The sequence below is a fragment of the Zootoca vivipara genome, chromosome 5 (genome assembly GCF_963506605.1).
Source record: "Zootoca vivipara chromosome 5, rZooViv1.1, whole genome shotgun sequence".
Classification (NCBI taxonomy): domain Eukaryota; kingdom Metazoa; phylum Chordata; class Lepidosauria; order Squamata; family Lacertidae; genus Zootoca; species Zootoca vivipara.
The window spans coordinates 77470635-77484326 of NC_083280.1; the positions used below are offsets into that span (position 1 = coordinate 77470635).

At 44.3% G+C, this 13692-nt stretch overlaps 1 protein-coding gene across 11 annotated transcripts in view; it reads left to right on the forward strand.

Moving 5' to 3' along the window:
* LDB3 (LIM domain binding 3) overlaps positions 1-13692 on the forward strand; it is a 150473-nt gene that overhangs the window by 63365 nt on the left and 73416 nt on the right. For all 11 annotated transcript variants that reach the window (XM_060274980.1, XM_060274979.1, XM_060274978.1 and 8 more), the window contains one exon: positions 10654-10729. In XM_060274980.1, the coding sequence (XP_060130963.1) occupies positions 10654-10729 (76 nt within the window). The remainder of the gene's footprint in view (positions 1-10653; positions 10730-13692) is intronic.

A 13692-nucleotide genomic window follows, 5' to 3' on the forward strand; every position in this document is an offset into this window, starting at 1 on the left:
TTGGAAGGGACCCTGAGGATCATCTTGTCCAACCCCCTGCAAGGCAGGAATATCCAGCTTTCCCATATGGGGATCGAACCTGCAACCTTGGCATTATCAGCACCAAGCTCTAACCAACTGAATTATCCAGGCCAATTTTGTATTGTGTGTGCATGCACACACACACACCAGAGTGGAAAACTCAAAGGCTGCATTTTGGATGTGATGTTGTTGGGCTGGGGACAGAAAACATTATGAACCTGCACATTATGAACCTGTTCTTGTATAGCAAGGTAGCAGCATCTAAAGCAGCTTGCCGAGCTGCTTTTGATGATGGAATGTGATGGAAATTCCAAATGTTTTGCTGTGTAGGCCGAATCAAAGAGAGCAATCACCACACAGGAGTACCTGGGGCACGTGCTGGGTGGCCGATGGGCTCAAGGCCTATAACTGGTGCTTCCACATGAGACTTGCTTATGCTGCTCTACTTGGATGCATTTTCAGACAGCCACTGCCCCACAGCCTCCCTGTGTAAATTAAGCTCAAGTTGCTTTATAATCATATATGTGATTTGTAATCCATATATGTGTCTGATGCCATTTTATTTTGCATGCTGTTAGCAAAGTTGAATTCTGTGCAAAATTACCAGCTGTATGTCACTGGACTTAAACATTTCAAAACTAGAGGTGTGTTGTTTTCCCCTTGTTCTGAACTTGTTATTGAATCCTGATATTGTGGCAAATTGTTCCACCCCAGCCTACCAAGTTCAATCACTGCCCTTAACAATTCTGCTAAGATTGCAGCTCTACCTCCTAGGCCCTGCCCTGTCTCCTTCCCCACTTTTGTACAGCCCCAGAAGCAAGTATTTTTCAAATCAACATTTAGTGGCCCTAGCTTGAGCCCACTGACTATCTCAAGTTGGAAGAAGTTATATACCACAAGCTGTTTCATTAATATATATATATATATATATATATATTTACTGATGGCCAAGTTTGTTTTTAAAAATTAATAACATAGTGGTTTAAAAATGGGAATAAGTGTGAGTCAAGCATTACAAGGTATGTTCTTTAAGGATGTTTTGGGTCACCTAGTCGAAGCCCCTACAACGCAGGACTCTCAATTGAAGCATGCATGACAGGTGGCCATCAGTATGCATTGAGTTTTCACAGGGGTCCTGTGCCCTTAATATGATGGTCAAGAGGACCTAATGAAGAGGCTGTAAGGCTTTGACACCAGTGCACTCCAACAGCTTGTGATGGGTATGCAATAAGGATAATCTCTTACCTTGGGTGATTTGTAAAGGAGGGAGAAAGAGAAGCCAGTTTATGGTCTAAGAGCAGTTGAGATGGAATGTTGAGATGAAGTGCTGAGTAGGGTGAGTTGAGCCCCTTCTGAGCAATTGGTGGAAATTGTGGTTTCGAGGGGTGGTGTTATTTGGTGCAACATAGCTGCCCCATGGTCCTCTGTTATGCTCCTACCATGGCGACAGCAGAGTGTGCTTTGTGCAGGATATATATGAATATGAGATTGGAGACCACACAAACTAGGAATCCTCTGCTGGCAGTCTGATGTGATGCAGCCCGGGCAAGCGCTGCTTAGCTCTCAATAGTGCTTCTTTCAACATATATACACTAATCCTCAAATTTAAATGATCCATGATCTCTGTAGTGTTCATTATTGTGATAATGAATGAACTCACTTTGACCACAGATTATTTCATTTTTCATTATTCAAGTACAAGTCTCATGTGCTTCCCTTAACAGCAACTGTAATAGACATCAGTGGCTCCAGAGTTTTCTGACCTGCAGCTGAAGCTTCTGCATCACATCCAGATAGTGATAGATATTTGTAGGTGGTTGTGGAGATCTTCATACAATATTTACTGACCTCAAAAACTTGTGTAAAATTCTTATGCTGATGCAACCTGGTAGATTAAGGGCAAGAAAAAAACACACTATGAGACTTTTTAAAAAATCAAATATGGTATTATCTTCCCAGTCTAAGCAACTGCCTCTAACATAACTCATTCCCAGTGCAGACACTCCTCCTAAACTGCCATTGATTCCAGTTGTAAAAGCCTTGGCAGTTTGCTGGGAGACAAATGTTCTTTTGCAGCAGATTCAGTCATAAATCAGGCATTTAACATCTGTGGTGACAGCATCTGAAGCAGACGCAATAGAAAGCATTGGTAGCATGATTCAAATTGTTTCCCTGCTCAAGGTTGGCGTGATTTGGGCACCGCAGTTGTCTAGTGCATACAGTAAATGCCTGTGCTTGTGTCTGAGTCCCTGTTGACGTGTGGCAAATGCAGTTAGGGTGAAGACAGATGTAGCATTTTTTAAATGGTCTCAACAACAGGCTCTTCATCTGCAGCGTGAACTTGGCTTTGCAATTGTTGGCGGAAATCAATCCCCAGCTTTGCCTCTTCTGTTGTGTGTCTGATTCGTTAGATATATTTTCAAAGTAAAATATGCTTATCCATGGTGCTAAAAGTGCAGTCCTGAGCCTAGCGTTAAGCAGTTTAATAACTAATGTCTCACAGTGGCCAGGGAAATGTCTCCTAATGGATAGCAAAATTAGCTGTTTTTTTCTGGGATGTTCTGAATGGAGATTGCCATCAGTTTGGGGAAGGTGACTCCCTGTGAAGCTCAAGATCAGGCATCTCCAAACTGCAGCCCTCTAGATGTTTTGGCCTACAACTCCCATGATCCCTAGCTAAGAGGACCAGTGGTCAGGGGTGATGGGAATTGGACTCCAAAACATCTGGAGGGCCGAAGTTTGGGGGGTGCCTGCTCAAGAGGGACAGATTTGTATGTATGAAAGAGCAATAGAAGCAGTTTGGAACAATAGTAGCAATAGAAGCAGTTTGGAACAGAGACTGAGGCCTGCTGCCCACCAGGAGTGCTTGTGTTCTTTGTCTCCACCTGTGCTCTATTTGTGTGTGATTGTATGTAAAGTATCATGAAAACATCTAAGTCTCCAGTGATCTGTTCTTCAAAAGGAAGCCAGACCCAGGCAGAGGTAGCTGTGGATCTTCTCACAGCTCAGAAAGGGTGTGCTTTATAAAAGGTGTTCATCCATAGCCTTATGAAAGGGGGGGGGGTAAGGAAAAAATTCACTGTGAATTGGGTGTGTGTGTGTTGGTGAGATCACAGAAGCTAGCCTGTAGGTACCCATAGTTGCTACAGAACTATCAGCATCCAAGAAATTAATTGAACCCAGAACTTTGTTTTTCTAGACTTTAACCCAGGATTTGCTGGGGAAAGTATATCTATTGCACATGTCACCCGAGAGCCTTAAAAAAATATTGCCAGAAGAGGGGCAGAATAGTAAGTCCTACCTACTTGTGCCCTGGGATGACCTGGTGTCTTAATGTTTTTGCATGCAACCTATCTTCAGGAGTTTGATATAAATGAAACCAAATATTCGGAGGGCTGACCCCGTTTTATTAGCATAACACGAAGACTTCATGCAAAGGAAAATGTTCACCAATTTCCTGGATGAGCACATGACCAAAGAAAATGACTTGAATTTAAATTATGTGAGCCAAGCCCATAGCAAAATTTGAAGCAATAGAACTGTAGACAGACCCGTAGTCAGCCAGACAACTGCTGGCATAAAACTGAATCTGTAATTGTGGGGCAGTCTGCCGGCAATATTATAGACTATCCTGTGGGAATAACAGAGACAAAGTTATGCTCTATTGAGACCTATTGATTTCAAATGGAAATTTAAAACATGTACTTCAGTATCTCCTCTTGAAATCAATGGGTTTTAAAGGTGCTTAACATTGGCTAGGCAGTGTTCATGTTTTGTTTTGTTTTTGTTTTACCATTTTTAACTAGCTGTTTTTCCCATGGAGATATATATATAGTAAAATTGCTGAGATGAATGTGTATTTATTTGCCTTAGATTAAGAGTACATTGTAATTCCTATGGCAACCCTGTATGTACTTGTCTCTGAGAAAGCCCCTTTGGAGTCAATAAAATTTACTTCTGAGGAGACATGCATAAGTTGAGACTGTCAGTTGTTGCATTGCATGTGGAGGAGAGCCCAGTTTTAAATGCATCACATAAACCCTGTTAGCTCTTCACCGAAGAGCCAGTAGACCATCAATCAATGCCATGTCTTTAAAGGGCACAGAAGTATTTATTACTCAGAAGGACCTACCTCGCCATTAGAGATTCTTGCGGAATGCACATTGCTCACTCAGAACCCCACTCCCAAAATACCAATGGAGAAGGTAATGTGAAAACAAACCTTCACATTTGTCTGGAGTATATATCTCCCTGGGTGGGTTGTTGAAGATAATCTCCTTCTGCAACATTACTTTGTGCTCGCGTGTAAAGGTCACAGCAGACATTAATGGTGCTTCTGTCTCACTTGATGGCTTGACATGGACTGAATAAAGCCATGATAAAGAGTTATTACAGGTTAGATCTGCCACAAGACTGCCTTCTGCTTATGGTCAGTGCTGATTAGCTTAGAGAATTGACAAAATAAGCAGCAAATTATGAAGGCATGGGCTAAAATGACCTATATTGGGCCAGGAGGGGCCAGGATCGAGACATTTAAAGTGAAGTATAAGACCTGCAGTGATGCAGCTATAAATGCTGTTGTTTGCACTGCTATTGCACCTCTTTGTGCCAACATGATATTTTCCAAGTAGGTTGCTTATTTTTCTGGTATATTTGTTTGGGAGATCTTGTTCGGCAACCACTTTTAAAAACACTGGATTGATTCCCTTGTCTTATGTTGCAACCTTCTTGATGCAAGTGGTCTTACTGACTGTTTTCATCCTCTTCAGAGGTGAGATTTGTACTCTTAGGTAGGTAGGTAGGTAGGTAGTGAGTGTGCTTTGGGTGAGTATACTTGACCTGTTCTCTTTTGCATCTACTGATATTTGATTCAGTGGCTGGTGGTTTTGTTTTGCTTTGCTTTGCTTTGCTTTGCTTTGTTTTGTTTTCAGGTGTTATAATTGATCTGGCAACCAGATTGCATTACAGGGCATTGAAAGCTATTTGGCTAGCAGGATAGATCGCTTCCAGCTGTTGGAAGATGCCACTGCAATTGTGGCTTTGGTTTCACATTAATACTTAAAGAAACCAAAGTGTGGTTGTATGACAGCACTTTAAAATAGTTAAGTAATTCTCTGGAACTGTCAACATTTGTTTCATTCATCCAGAAGCACAAATGTTGGTTATTCTGTCTTTCAATGCACAGAGAAATTGAATAGGAAGAGGAAAGGATGAAATTCTCATTCTGATGAGTGGCTCTTTATGGAGAGAAAATTCAGAAACCCTTTGAATCAGTGCAGCTCTCACATGCCTATCTGAGCATGTGATTATTTTCCTTTCTGTTTTCTGCATATTAGAACTGCATTAATAACCTGAAAAGTATAATTTGGGATCAGAATTTGAAATGAAAAGAATTTTTAGGGGGGGAAATTCAAATATTTTTTCGAAGAATTTTTTTAAAGTGGGCTGCTTTGAAACTACAGGTGTGTTTGAGACTGCCGTAAGTAACCTGACCATTGCTTTTAAAGCAGTTCCAGACCCAAAAGCTGAGAAAAGGCTGGCTTAGTCACTGTAAATGGGGCTGTACGATTTTAGGTTATTGCTCCCTGCCCTGAATAACCGGGCTGAGTGTGATTCTGGAAATCTTCATTCACTACCCACACCCCACCTGCTATCAGTAGAGTCATGGCCTCTACGGAAATAAGAATCTGTGGCCTGGCAGATCTTGCCAAACTACAATTCCTATCATCCTTGATGCTTACCCATGCTGGCTGGGGCTAATGATAATGGAGTACAATGGTGTCTGAAGGGCTGCAGGCACCACACCACCCTTGCACTAAGCGATCTGACCGAATGGTAAGAGGAAATCATTGGCTGGAAAGGCAAACTGAGGTAAATTCCAGAGAGGCAGGCCAAGCAGAGGAGGAAAGAGGAGCAGATAGTTTGACTCTCAGAATGAGGAACCAGGGGAGTGCTTGTGGGTTAATGATCAAGGAAGGAGTGAAGCATGGATCAGAGCTTGTGAGCACCATGTAGTTGGTACTTTGTTATGCAGGCCAAAGCCTAGTTCTCGTTGAGGTTGTAGGCCTGCATCTAGGATATACCTATTCAGACCGCAGGTGGGGCTTGGGTTTGCATTGTGGAATGTTCCTCTATAGTATACATTAAAAGAAATCCCTGTGCTTGGGAAACTAGGCGTTGGGGAGAAGAGACGAGTGTTGACCTGTTAACAATCGTGAAAGTGTACATTGGAGGCAGAGGCTCATAAGGCCTCTGTTCACTTCCAATTTTCACTGGAGCAAGTTGCTGGCTAGGAGCTGTCTATAGTGCTAAAGCAGGTTCTCTCCATAGGAGAGAGCATGGGTTGCGGCAGGGCTAACAAGACGACCCAGGGCCTTGGGGGTGGGTCTGATATTAGGCTTTGATTGGTGGTTTTATTGTTGCTGGGGATTTTTGCTTGTTGCAATTTGTTGATTGACAGCCCTTGCTATGTTTAAGCTGAAGGAGCAGTTTGTGCTATCTCTTTGCTGCTCGCTTCGAATCTCCCGCCCACCCTCCGCTTTACTAGGCCCCTTTGCTTGACCTCGCAGTGCCTGTCTAGGTGGTCGCCTGTATTCAGGGGCCTGGTAGGAATTTTTCCACTTGACTGATTGGCTGGTGTCGGGTGGTTTTTGCTTACCATACTGCAACTAGTCACAACTTGTAAGGTTGCAGTTAGTCATTGGTTCAAATAATTGGTAGAGGGGTACGGATTTTGGCTGGGCCTGACCCTCATGTGATTGCTGCTGCCATATAGAAGTATTCCGTTAAAGGAATCCCGGGCTCCACATGTTTGTCTGTTTATCCCCGCTAGGGGTCAGGACCACGCATGAGCCGCGGGGAGCATCTGGGGAGAGGACAAAGAAGGGCTTGTGGTTCCCTGCCCCGTCCTCTCTCAGGGGGTGCTTACTTACTGACTCCCCTACTAGGCTAGAGGGAGTCAGATCTGTCCCAGGCGGGAGACAGATGGCTGGGGAACCAATGACTAAGCAACCACTCACATTTAATTGATTGTATTTTAATAAAAAAGTTGTGGCCAAATTTTAATGCCAAAAACTTTAGCAAAAATTATGGTGTCTGCGTGAGTTATTGGGGGGTCCTCTTGGTGCCTCGGCACGCAAAATCAAGAACTTGTCTTGCTAATGTGCCTGGTTGATACCAGCTACCCAGCAGATCAGAACCCATGAGAAATGTAGGTGAAACAACAGAGAAACCGGGTGTTATTAGTAGATGTTAAACGTGCGTTGCACCAGATTGCTGGAAATATTGGTTTTGATTTGAGCAGTGCGGAGGCCCATGAATGTGGTTTGGCAGGCAGTTGTTTTTTCTAACACCCAGTGAGGTTTGTTTCTCTGACTCTTTGTCTCTGTGGGTTGCTAGCATCTTTTTTAAAACAGCCTTATTCTCGATGTAGAAAAAGACTCGGGGATTTCCAGCTGCCCACCATAACTGAATCTGTGGTTGCCACTAAGGACTTGGCAGCAGTATTCTTAGATTCTCATGCAAGAATAAATGTAAGCAAACCCAATAGTTTCAGCGAACGTAGGGAGGTTATGTGTTGTGGTGCAATATGACATGATGCAAATCAGTAACTTGAAGAATAAATTGGCATTCCTGTTCCAGGATCACCAAGGAGCTACAAATGCAAGATGACAGACACAACCTTTTCAGTTTTGTCTGTGAAATCGTTTGTTGTGACACACCAAAGGGAAGCTGGAAGTGTGCCTTGATGCTCTTGTACCTTTCTTCAAGAGTTTAAAGCAATGCACACCCCACCTGCATTTTCCCTGTAGCCCAGGACGCACACATGTCACTAACCAAGTGCAATATTCAGCCCGTATGTTACCTAGACTGAAGAAAGTGACTTCGTTGTAGTGCAGGGATTAGCAACCTTTTTTCAGATCAAGGGTTAAATACTCTCCTGGGCAGCCTTTCCAGGCCACATTCCACTGGTGGGGGGGGGACCATAGGGGAAAGTGGGTGGAGCAATGAATATGACTCTCACCTTTGTATAATAAGCCACATTTAAACCACACAGAATCACTACGTTTTGTACCTGTGTATACCTCTCTCCATCTTCAGCCCAGGTTGGCAAGAGGTATCATCATAATTAAATGACCCGTTCCAGCAAGGTGAAAATATTCCAGGAGGGTGTGGAGCAGGCTTGGCAAGGTGAGGAGTGACCTGGGGAGATCACACGAGGGCTGGGTGCCTGACAGCTTTGGAAATTACACGGAGAGAGGTACAAAATTTCTCCTTCCACTATTAAATGGGAAGCATAAAAAATGCATGTACAAAAAACTCCTGAAATTACATTAGGATGCCCATTAAGAAAACAAAAAAGAGAGAGGGTTGAGGAAAGAGGGAATGAATTGTGGCTTGAAACCTTGCACTTCTTTAATGAAAACTTTCCCTAGTGCTTGTGCAATAAACAGTTCACAGCCTTACATATTTTTCCTCTTTCAATAGCAGTTCCTTTACTTAAGGGGAAAAGAACCTTGAATTTATTTGTTCAGATTTGACCCTGACAGTGAAAGAATGAGCTCCAGGAAACCTGTGTCCCTGAACGAAGGGACAAGCCCTTGAGAGACCATGGCCCCTGCATAAATCATGTTTTCATTCTTCCTTGAGGGATTTCATCTCTGCTGCCCTCCCCTTCAGTTCTTTGTATGCCTAATGCAGTGAGCTTTCATGCTCAGTTGTAAATGCCACCGCAGAAGATGCTCAAGACAAGAATTATCCATAAAGCCTTTGTGTCTACGTGGTGCCTTGAAATGCCTTTAAAAGCTAATGTTAGAAGAGAGCTTCCACAAGAATAACAATGGCAGCATATCAGTCAGGCGTGGGACATGTCATCATAGCGGCCCATGGCTTTGAAGGCCTTAAAGAGCACGGGTTGCTGTAACACCTCTGGCTGTGCTGCCTCACTTGCAAGGAGCTTGGGTGCAAAGCCATCCACATGGAAGTCCCTTGGGGGGGCCAAGGACAGTCTCAGTTGTGCTTCTGTAGAAATTCCTCCAACAGTTCATGGCCAGAAGTAGGGCTGGGCAATATCTGGTTCTCAAGATCATGATATGTCACAAGCTGACCACCATCGCAATATATCAATACATCATGATGTCAAGGTCCTGGGCTGTGGAGGGAGGGAGGGGGTGGGCAGGAGGAGCGATCGCAACCGCTGGTAGGTCATTCCCAGTGAAGGAGTGACTGGGCAAGAGTAGGGATAGCCCCTCACAGCGGTTTCCAGCGATTTGTCCGGCATGCCCTTCCCAGTGTTGGCCCCTTGCTGGACGTGAATGCTCTGTTTTAAAGCTCCCTCTGGAGAAACGGTTATCGCAGTCTGAACTTCAGATCTGTTTCAGGTGATTTATTTATTTAGTATTGTTTTTATTAAGGATTTTCATCGGTTACAATAGTACAAACCTTGTCTCTGTTTTCAGATCATAAAGTTATTTCTATGGGTCGGTTATATTCGATGTGGGATTTTGTGTTGTATGCCGTATAAGGTTGGGGGGGGGGGGAAGAGGTGGGGAGAGAGAGCAGGGGAGGGGGAGAGAAGGGGGGTAGTAAACTTTCATTCTTCTACATAGTGTATGTTAATACTGCCCACCCCTAGCCAGGAGTATAAACAATTGAAGGACCATGTCCCCAAGTCGAGGTACTGTGCTATGTGTGAGAGTAACAAATTCCTGTTGTTATGACAGAGGAGGTGTGTTTGTGATATGTCACAGCATATTTCAGTGTTCAGGACTAGGAAGACAAAAGCCACCCAGTGCCAGGAATGGAGGGCAGATTCTGACAACCGAATGCTTCAGTGGGGATATCACCAGGACTTTTTTTCAGCTGGAACTTACTGAAACTTAGTTCCGGCACCTCTCAGGTGGGCACCATTGCCATTCTAAGAGAACGAGGGAGGTGTTCGTGGTGGGTTCTGGCATGTCTTTTTCTAGAAAAATAGCACTGGAGATCACTGAGGGCTCAAACAGACATACTTTTGTACTGCACTTTCCAGGTACAAGTCCACACTTTAAAGCTCCGTGTCCAATATTTTGTGTTTTTTGTCCTGGTGCTTTCCTCAGGAAAAAAACCCTTGCTTTAATACTAAATTGGAGCAAATGCAATCTGTGGAAAAACCTGGTTGCAGTTTGCTCCGATTCAGTGGTAAAATGTTGGTTTTCTTGGAGAAAGCACCTGGACCCAAACAAAAAAACCCTGCTCAGGTACAGAACTTTAAAGCCTGGCCCTGTGCCTAGAAAAACAGCACAAAAGAAAGTCTGGCTGAGTCTTCAGTGAGGGCTGAGCTTGTTCCCAGTGACTCCTGCCACAGAGGACCAAGGCTGCTTCTTTCCCTGTGCCCCAATGTCTGTGTAGCCCCAGCCTGGTTTCTTTCTGTGTAATGGAAAGTCGGCAACAAACTTTTATAGAGAGAGAGACTCAACAGAAAAGGTAGATGCTATTATTATCAAACTAGAAGGAGGGAGGCTGATCTGGGGGACAGGGGTGGGGTGGGGGGAACCACCATTATATTCTCTGAAGTATTTTTCAGTGCTTCTTTTTAAGTTATGGGGAGAAATTCCAGCTACTCAATGACCTTTTCTTTTGCATTAATTCCAGATCAAAACGTCCTGCTCCAGTTCCTACAGCCACCCCAAGAATTGACTCCCCAATGCCTGTAATCCCTCATCAAAAGGTAGGTGCTCTGGAAAACACCTGCGGCTCGTCACACCAGATATTTCAGATGTGTACCTTTCTGCTTCTCTTTGGCAGCAACCTGATAAAAGGCCATTTCCCCTGCCACACGCTGATTCGCTCACACCCCATCTGTGATAGAGAATGAGGTGGTAGCAGTTGTTCTATAATAAGCAATTTGGAATAAAAACTGTGGTGTTGTGTATGCACTTCATAAGCATGGTGGAGATTAGAGCTCAAGTGACAGTGAAGACTATGGAGGCAGGTCAAACAGACCAGTTGCAGGAGGGGAGCTGTTTTTACAAGATGAGCTGTAAAGAATGGGCAAGCACATACTGAGATGCCTCAGTGAGTCGAAGCCAGTGAGATAGCTTCTTTTCCACATTCAGTTGTGTGTGTGTGTGTGTGTGTGTGTGTGTGTGTGTGTGTGTGTGTGTGTGTGTTGCTCCCCATCTTCCATCCCCACAACCTCTGCCAATTCTTGACTGTCTTCATAGAACCTGTTCAAGTTCAACTGTATGCACAGCACATAGGGCTCTCTCTATGCGGCTAGGGTTCAAATAGCCTACCTGGGTGCAGGTTTGCAACCTTACTTGATTACCCTTCTGAAGAAACTAAGCAAGCTTGCAGTCCTAGCCTTGAGAAATAAGACTATGGGCACCTTGACCTAAAGTAGCAGCTATTACCAGAATAGATCTATCAGCTCCATCTTAGGTACATTGGTTGAGCAATTGCCCGTAGGTGAAAAAGACCAGCGACCTCTGAAGATTTGACATCTGATTGTATTCTAGATAGCAGCCTTTATCATGCTGCCTCAGGGACCTTGCCGGTGAAAGATGGGATAAAAAAAAGTTTCAGATAAATAAATGTTACATTTGAGCTTATTATTCCGGTTTCCAGTTGCAACAGAATGCAGTGGCGCTGCTGTTTGATTTGTAAAGCGTGTTTGAGCCCTCGCTCTAGAAATACAAATTTTTGACGTTATCATTGGCACCCCAGGATCAAGTAAGGTCAGAGGTCTGTGTGAAGTCTTAAAGGTTTCTCTCTCCTGGACACCTTTTAGAATGTTCATTTGTAGTCCATAGCAGAAAAAGTAGGTCAGTTTGCAGTTCTCTGGCCAAAAATGGCAGGTTTTCCCCATGCTTCACTGTGGGGGGACCAGTACGTGCTATTTAAGACTGGACCAGTGCCGATCGCTTGCTGGGCCCATCCCATGGAGAGCTGCTTTAGGTTAACCTTTGCAGAGCTGACTCTGCTTCCTTGTGGCTGGTTCCCATGCTACAAGCTGTAATATCTAAGTCCTTTACTCATGTGGCCCAGGTGGTGCATGTAGGATCCAGGGCTACATCCAATGGGGTGTGAGGGGGTGCAGGGGGTTTTGACTCTGCCCTAGGAAGGGCCCATAACATTCCAAATGAGAGGGAAGTAGCAGAGGTGCAGGTGGCAAGGCCTTAAGGGACCTCACAAATTGGGAGGATGCTACAATGCTACCTGGATTATGGCACATGTGAATTCAGGGATGCCTGAACTTCAGCAGTTGCTCAGCCCCACTAGCTTAGGGTTTATCCAGGCTTGCCCTTGCCATGCCCTTTTCCCCATGGAAACCCAATCTACACTGATGAATTGGAGCAAACGTCAATTGGGATTTCTCCGGATTGACATTTGCTCCGATTTATCACTAAAGAGCTTGTTTTCCTGGAGGAAGTGGTGGGGCAAACACAAAACCATTCAGACTCATGCCTAGAAAGCACAGGGCAAGCGGGAAACCTGTCTTCTGGATAGCTCAGTTGATTAGAGTGTGGTCTTGATAATGCCAAGGTCGCAAGTTTGATCCCCATAAGGGACAGCTGCATATTCCTGCATTGCAGGGAGTTGGACTAGAGCAGCCTCAAGGCTCTTTCTAATGCTACATTTCAATAATTCTATGATTCCTGCATCACAGAGGGTTGGACTGGTTGACCCTTGGGGTCCCTTCCAGCTCTACAATTCTATGAATCCAGCACAAGTCTGTATGAGCCCTAAGTGTGATGCTGTTCATACCATCACCATCAGTTCTGCATCTCTTTGGGAACCATGAGAGGACAACAAGCATGTCACAGGAGTTACACAAATCTCTTCAGAAAGCCTGCTCAACAAACTCTTACTGTTCAACTACCTCACGTGTGACTCCTTGCACCTCTAAATAAAGGGCTTCGTGGAACAGGTTTGGATAAGAGCTTTGCTGAGTTGCAACCAAGATCCTCTGGATGTTAGGATTGATAAGCATAAGTGACTGTCCCTAAACTTCCAAATCATGTCCCTAAGGAGGACACGTGTGGAGGGGTGCATTTCTGCTGCATGGTGAGAGCCAGTTCATACTGCAACTTATTTGGCTAAGTCCGGACATTTAAGGGCTTGTGCAAGTGGCCTGCCTACAAGAGCAGCATAACATCAGTGCAAGGATCGCAGAGTCATTCTCCTGGACAGGGGTTCCCAGTCACAATGTACCACATAGCTTAAGGTAGCTGATCTGTGGGCTTTTGCCAATTCACTCCTCCAATGTTACACTGCTCGTGGGAATAAATCATTAGAGTAAGGAACTAAATGTACCAAATGTAGCTGGCTCAGGTATCTGTGCATAAAACATTGCTAGGTATAAGCCATTTCATCATATATTTCTTTTTCCACCTCCCTCCCCAAGATTATATATTTAAGTGGAGGAAGTGCACTTTCACTCTCTTTAAAAAAGTAAAAAGAGTGCAGTCAGAGAGAGAGAGAGAGAGAGAGAGAGAGAAAGTTGCCACTTATGTCCTACGTGGCATCACTGGGAAAGATTAGACTCCTGCTTCCTGAATTCTCCATTCATCACAAAGTTGCTAGAAGCCACAGAATGAAAGACCAACTCCATCTCTGCCATGAAATAAGGTGTTCTAGCAAGATGACAGTAATACGTCTCCAGGGATGATGCTCAGGATAACAGCCTCC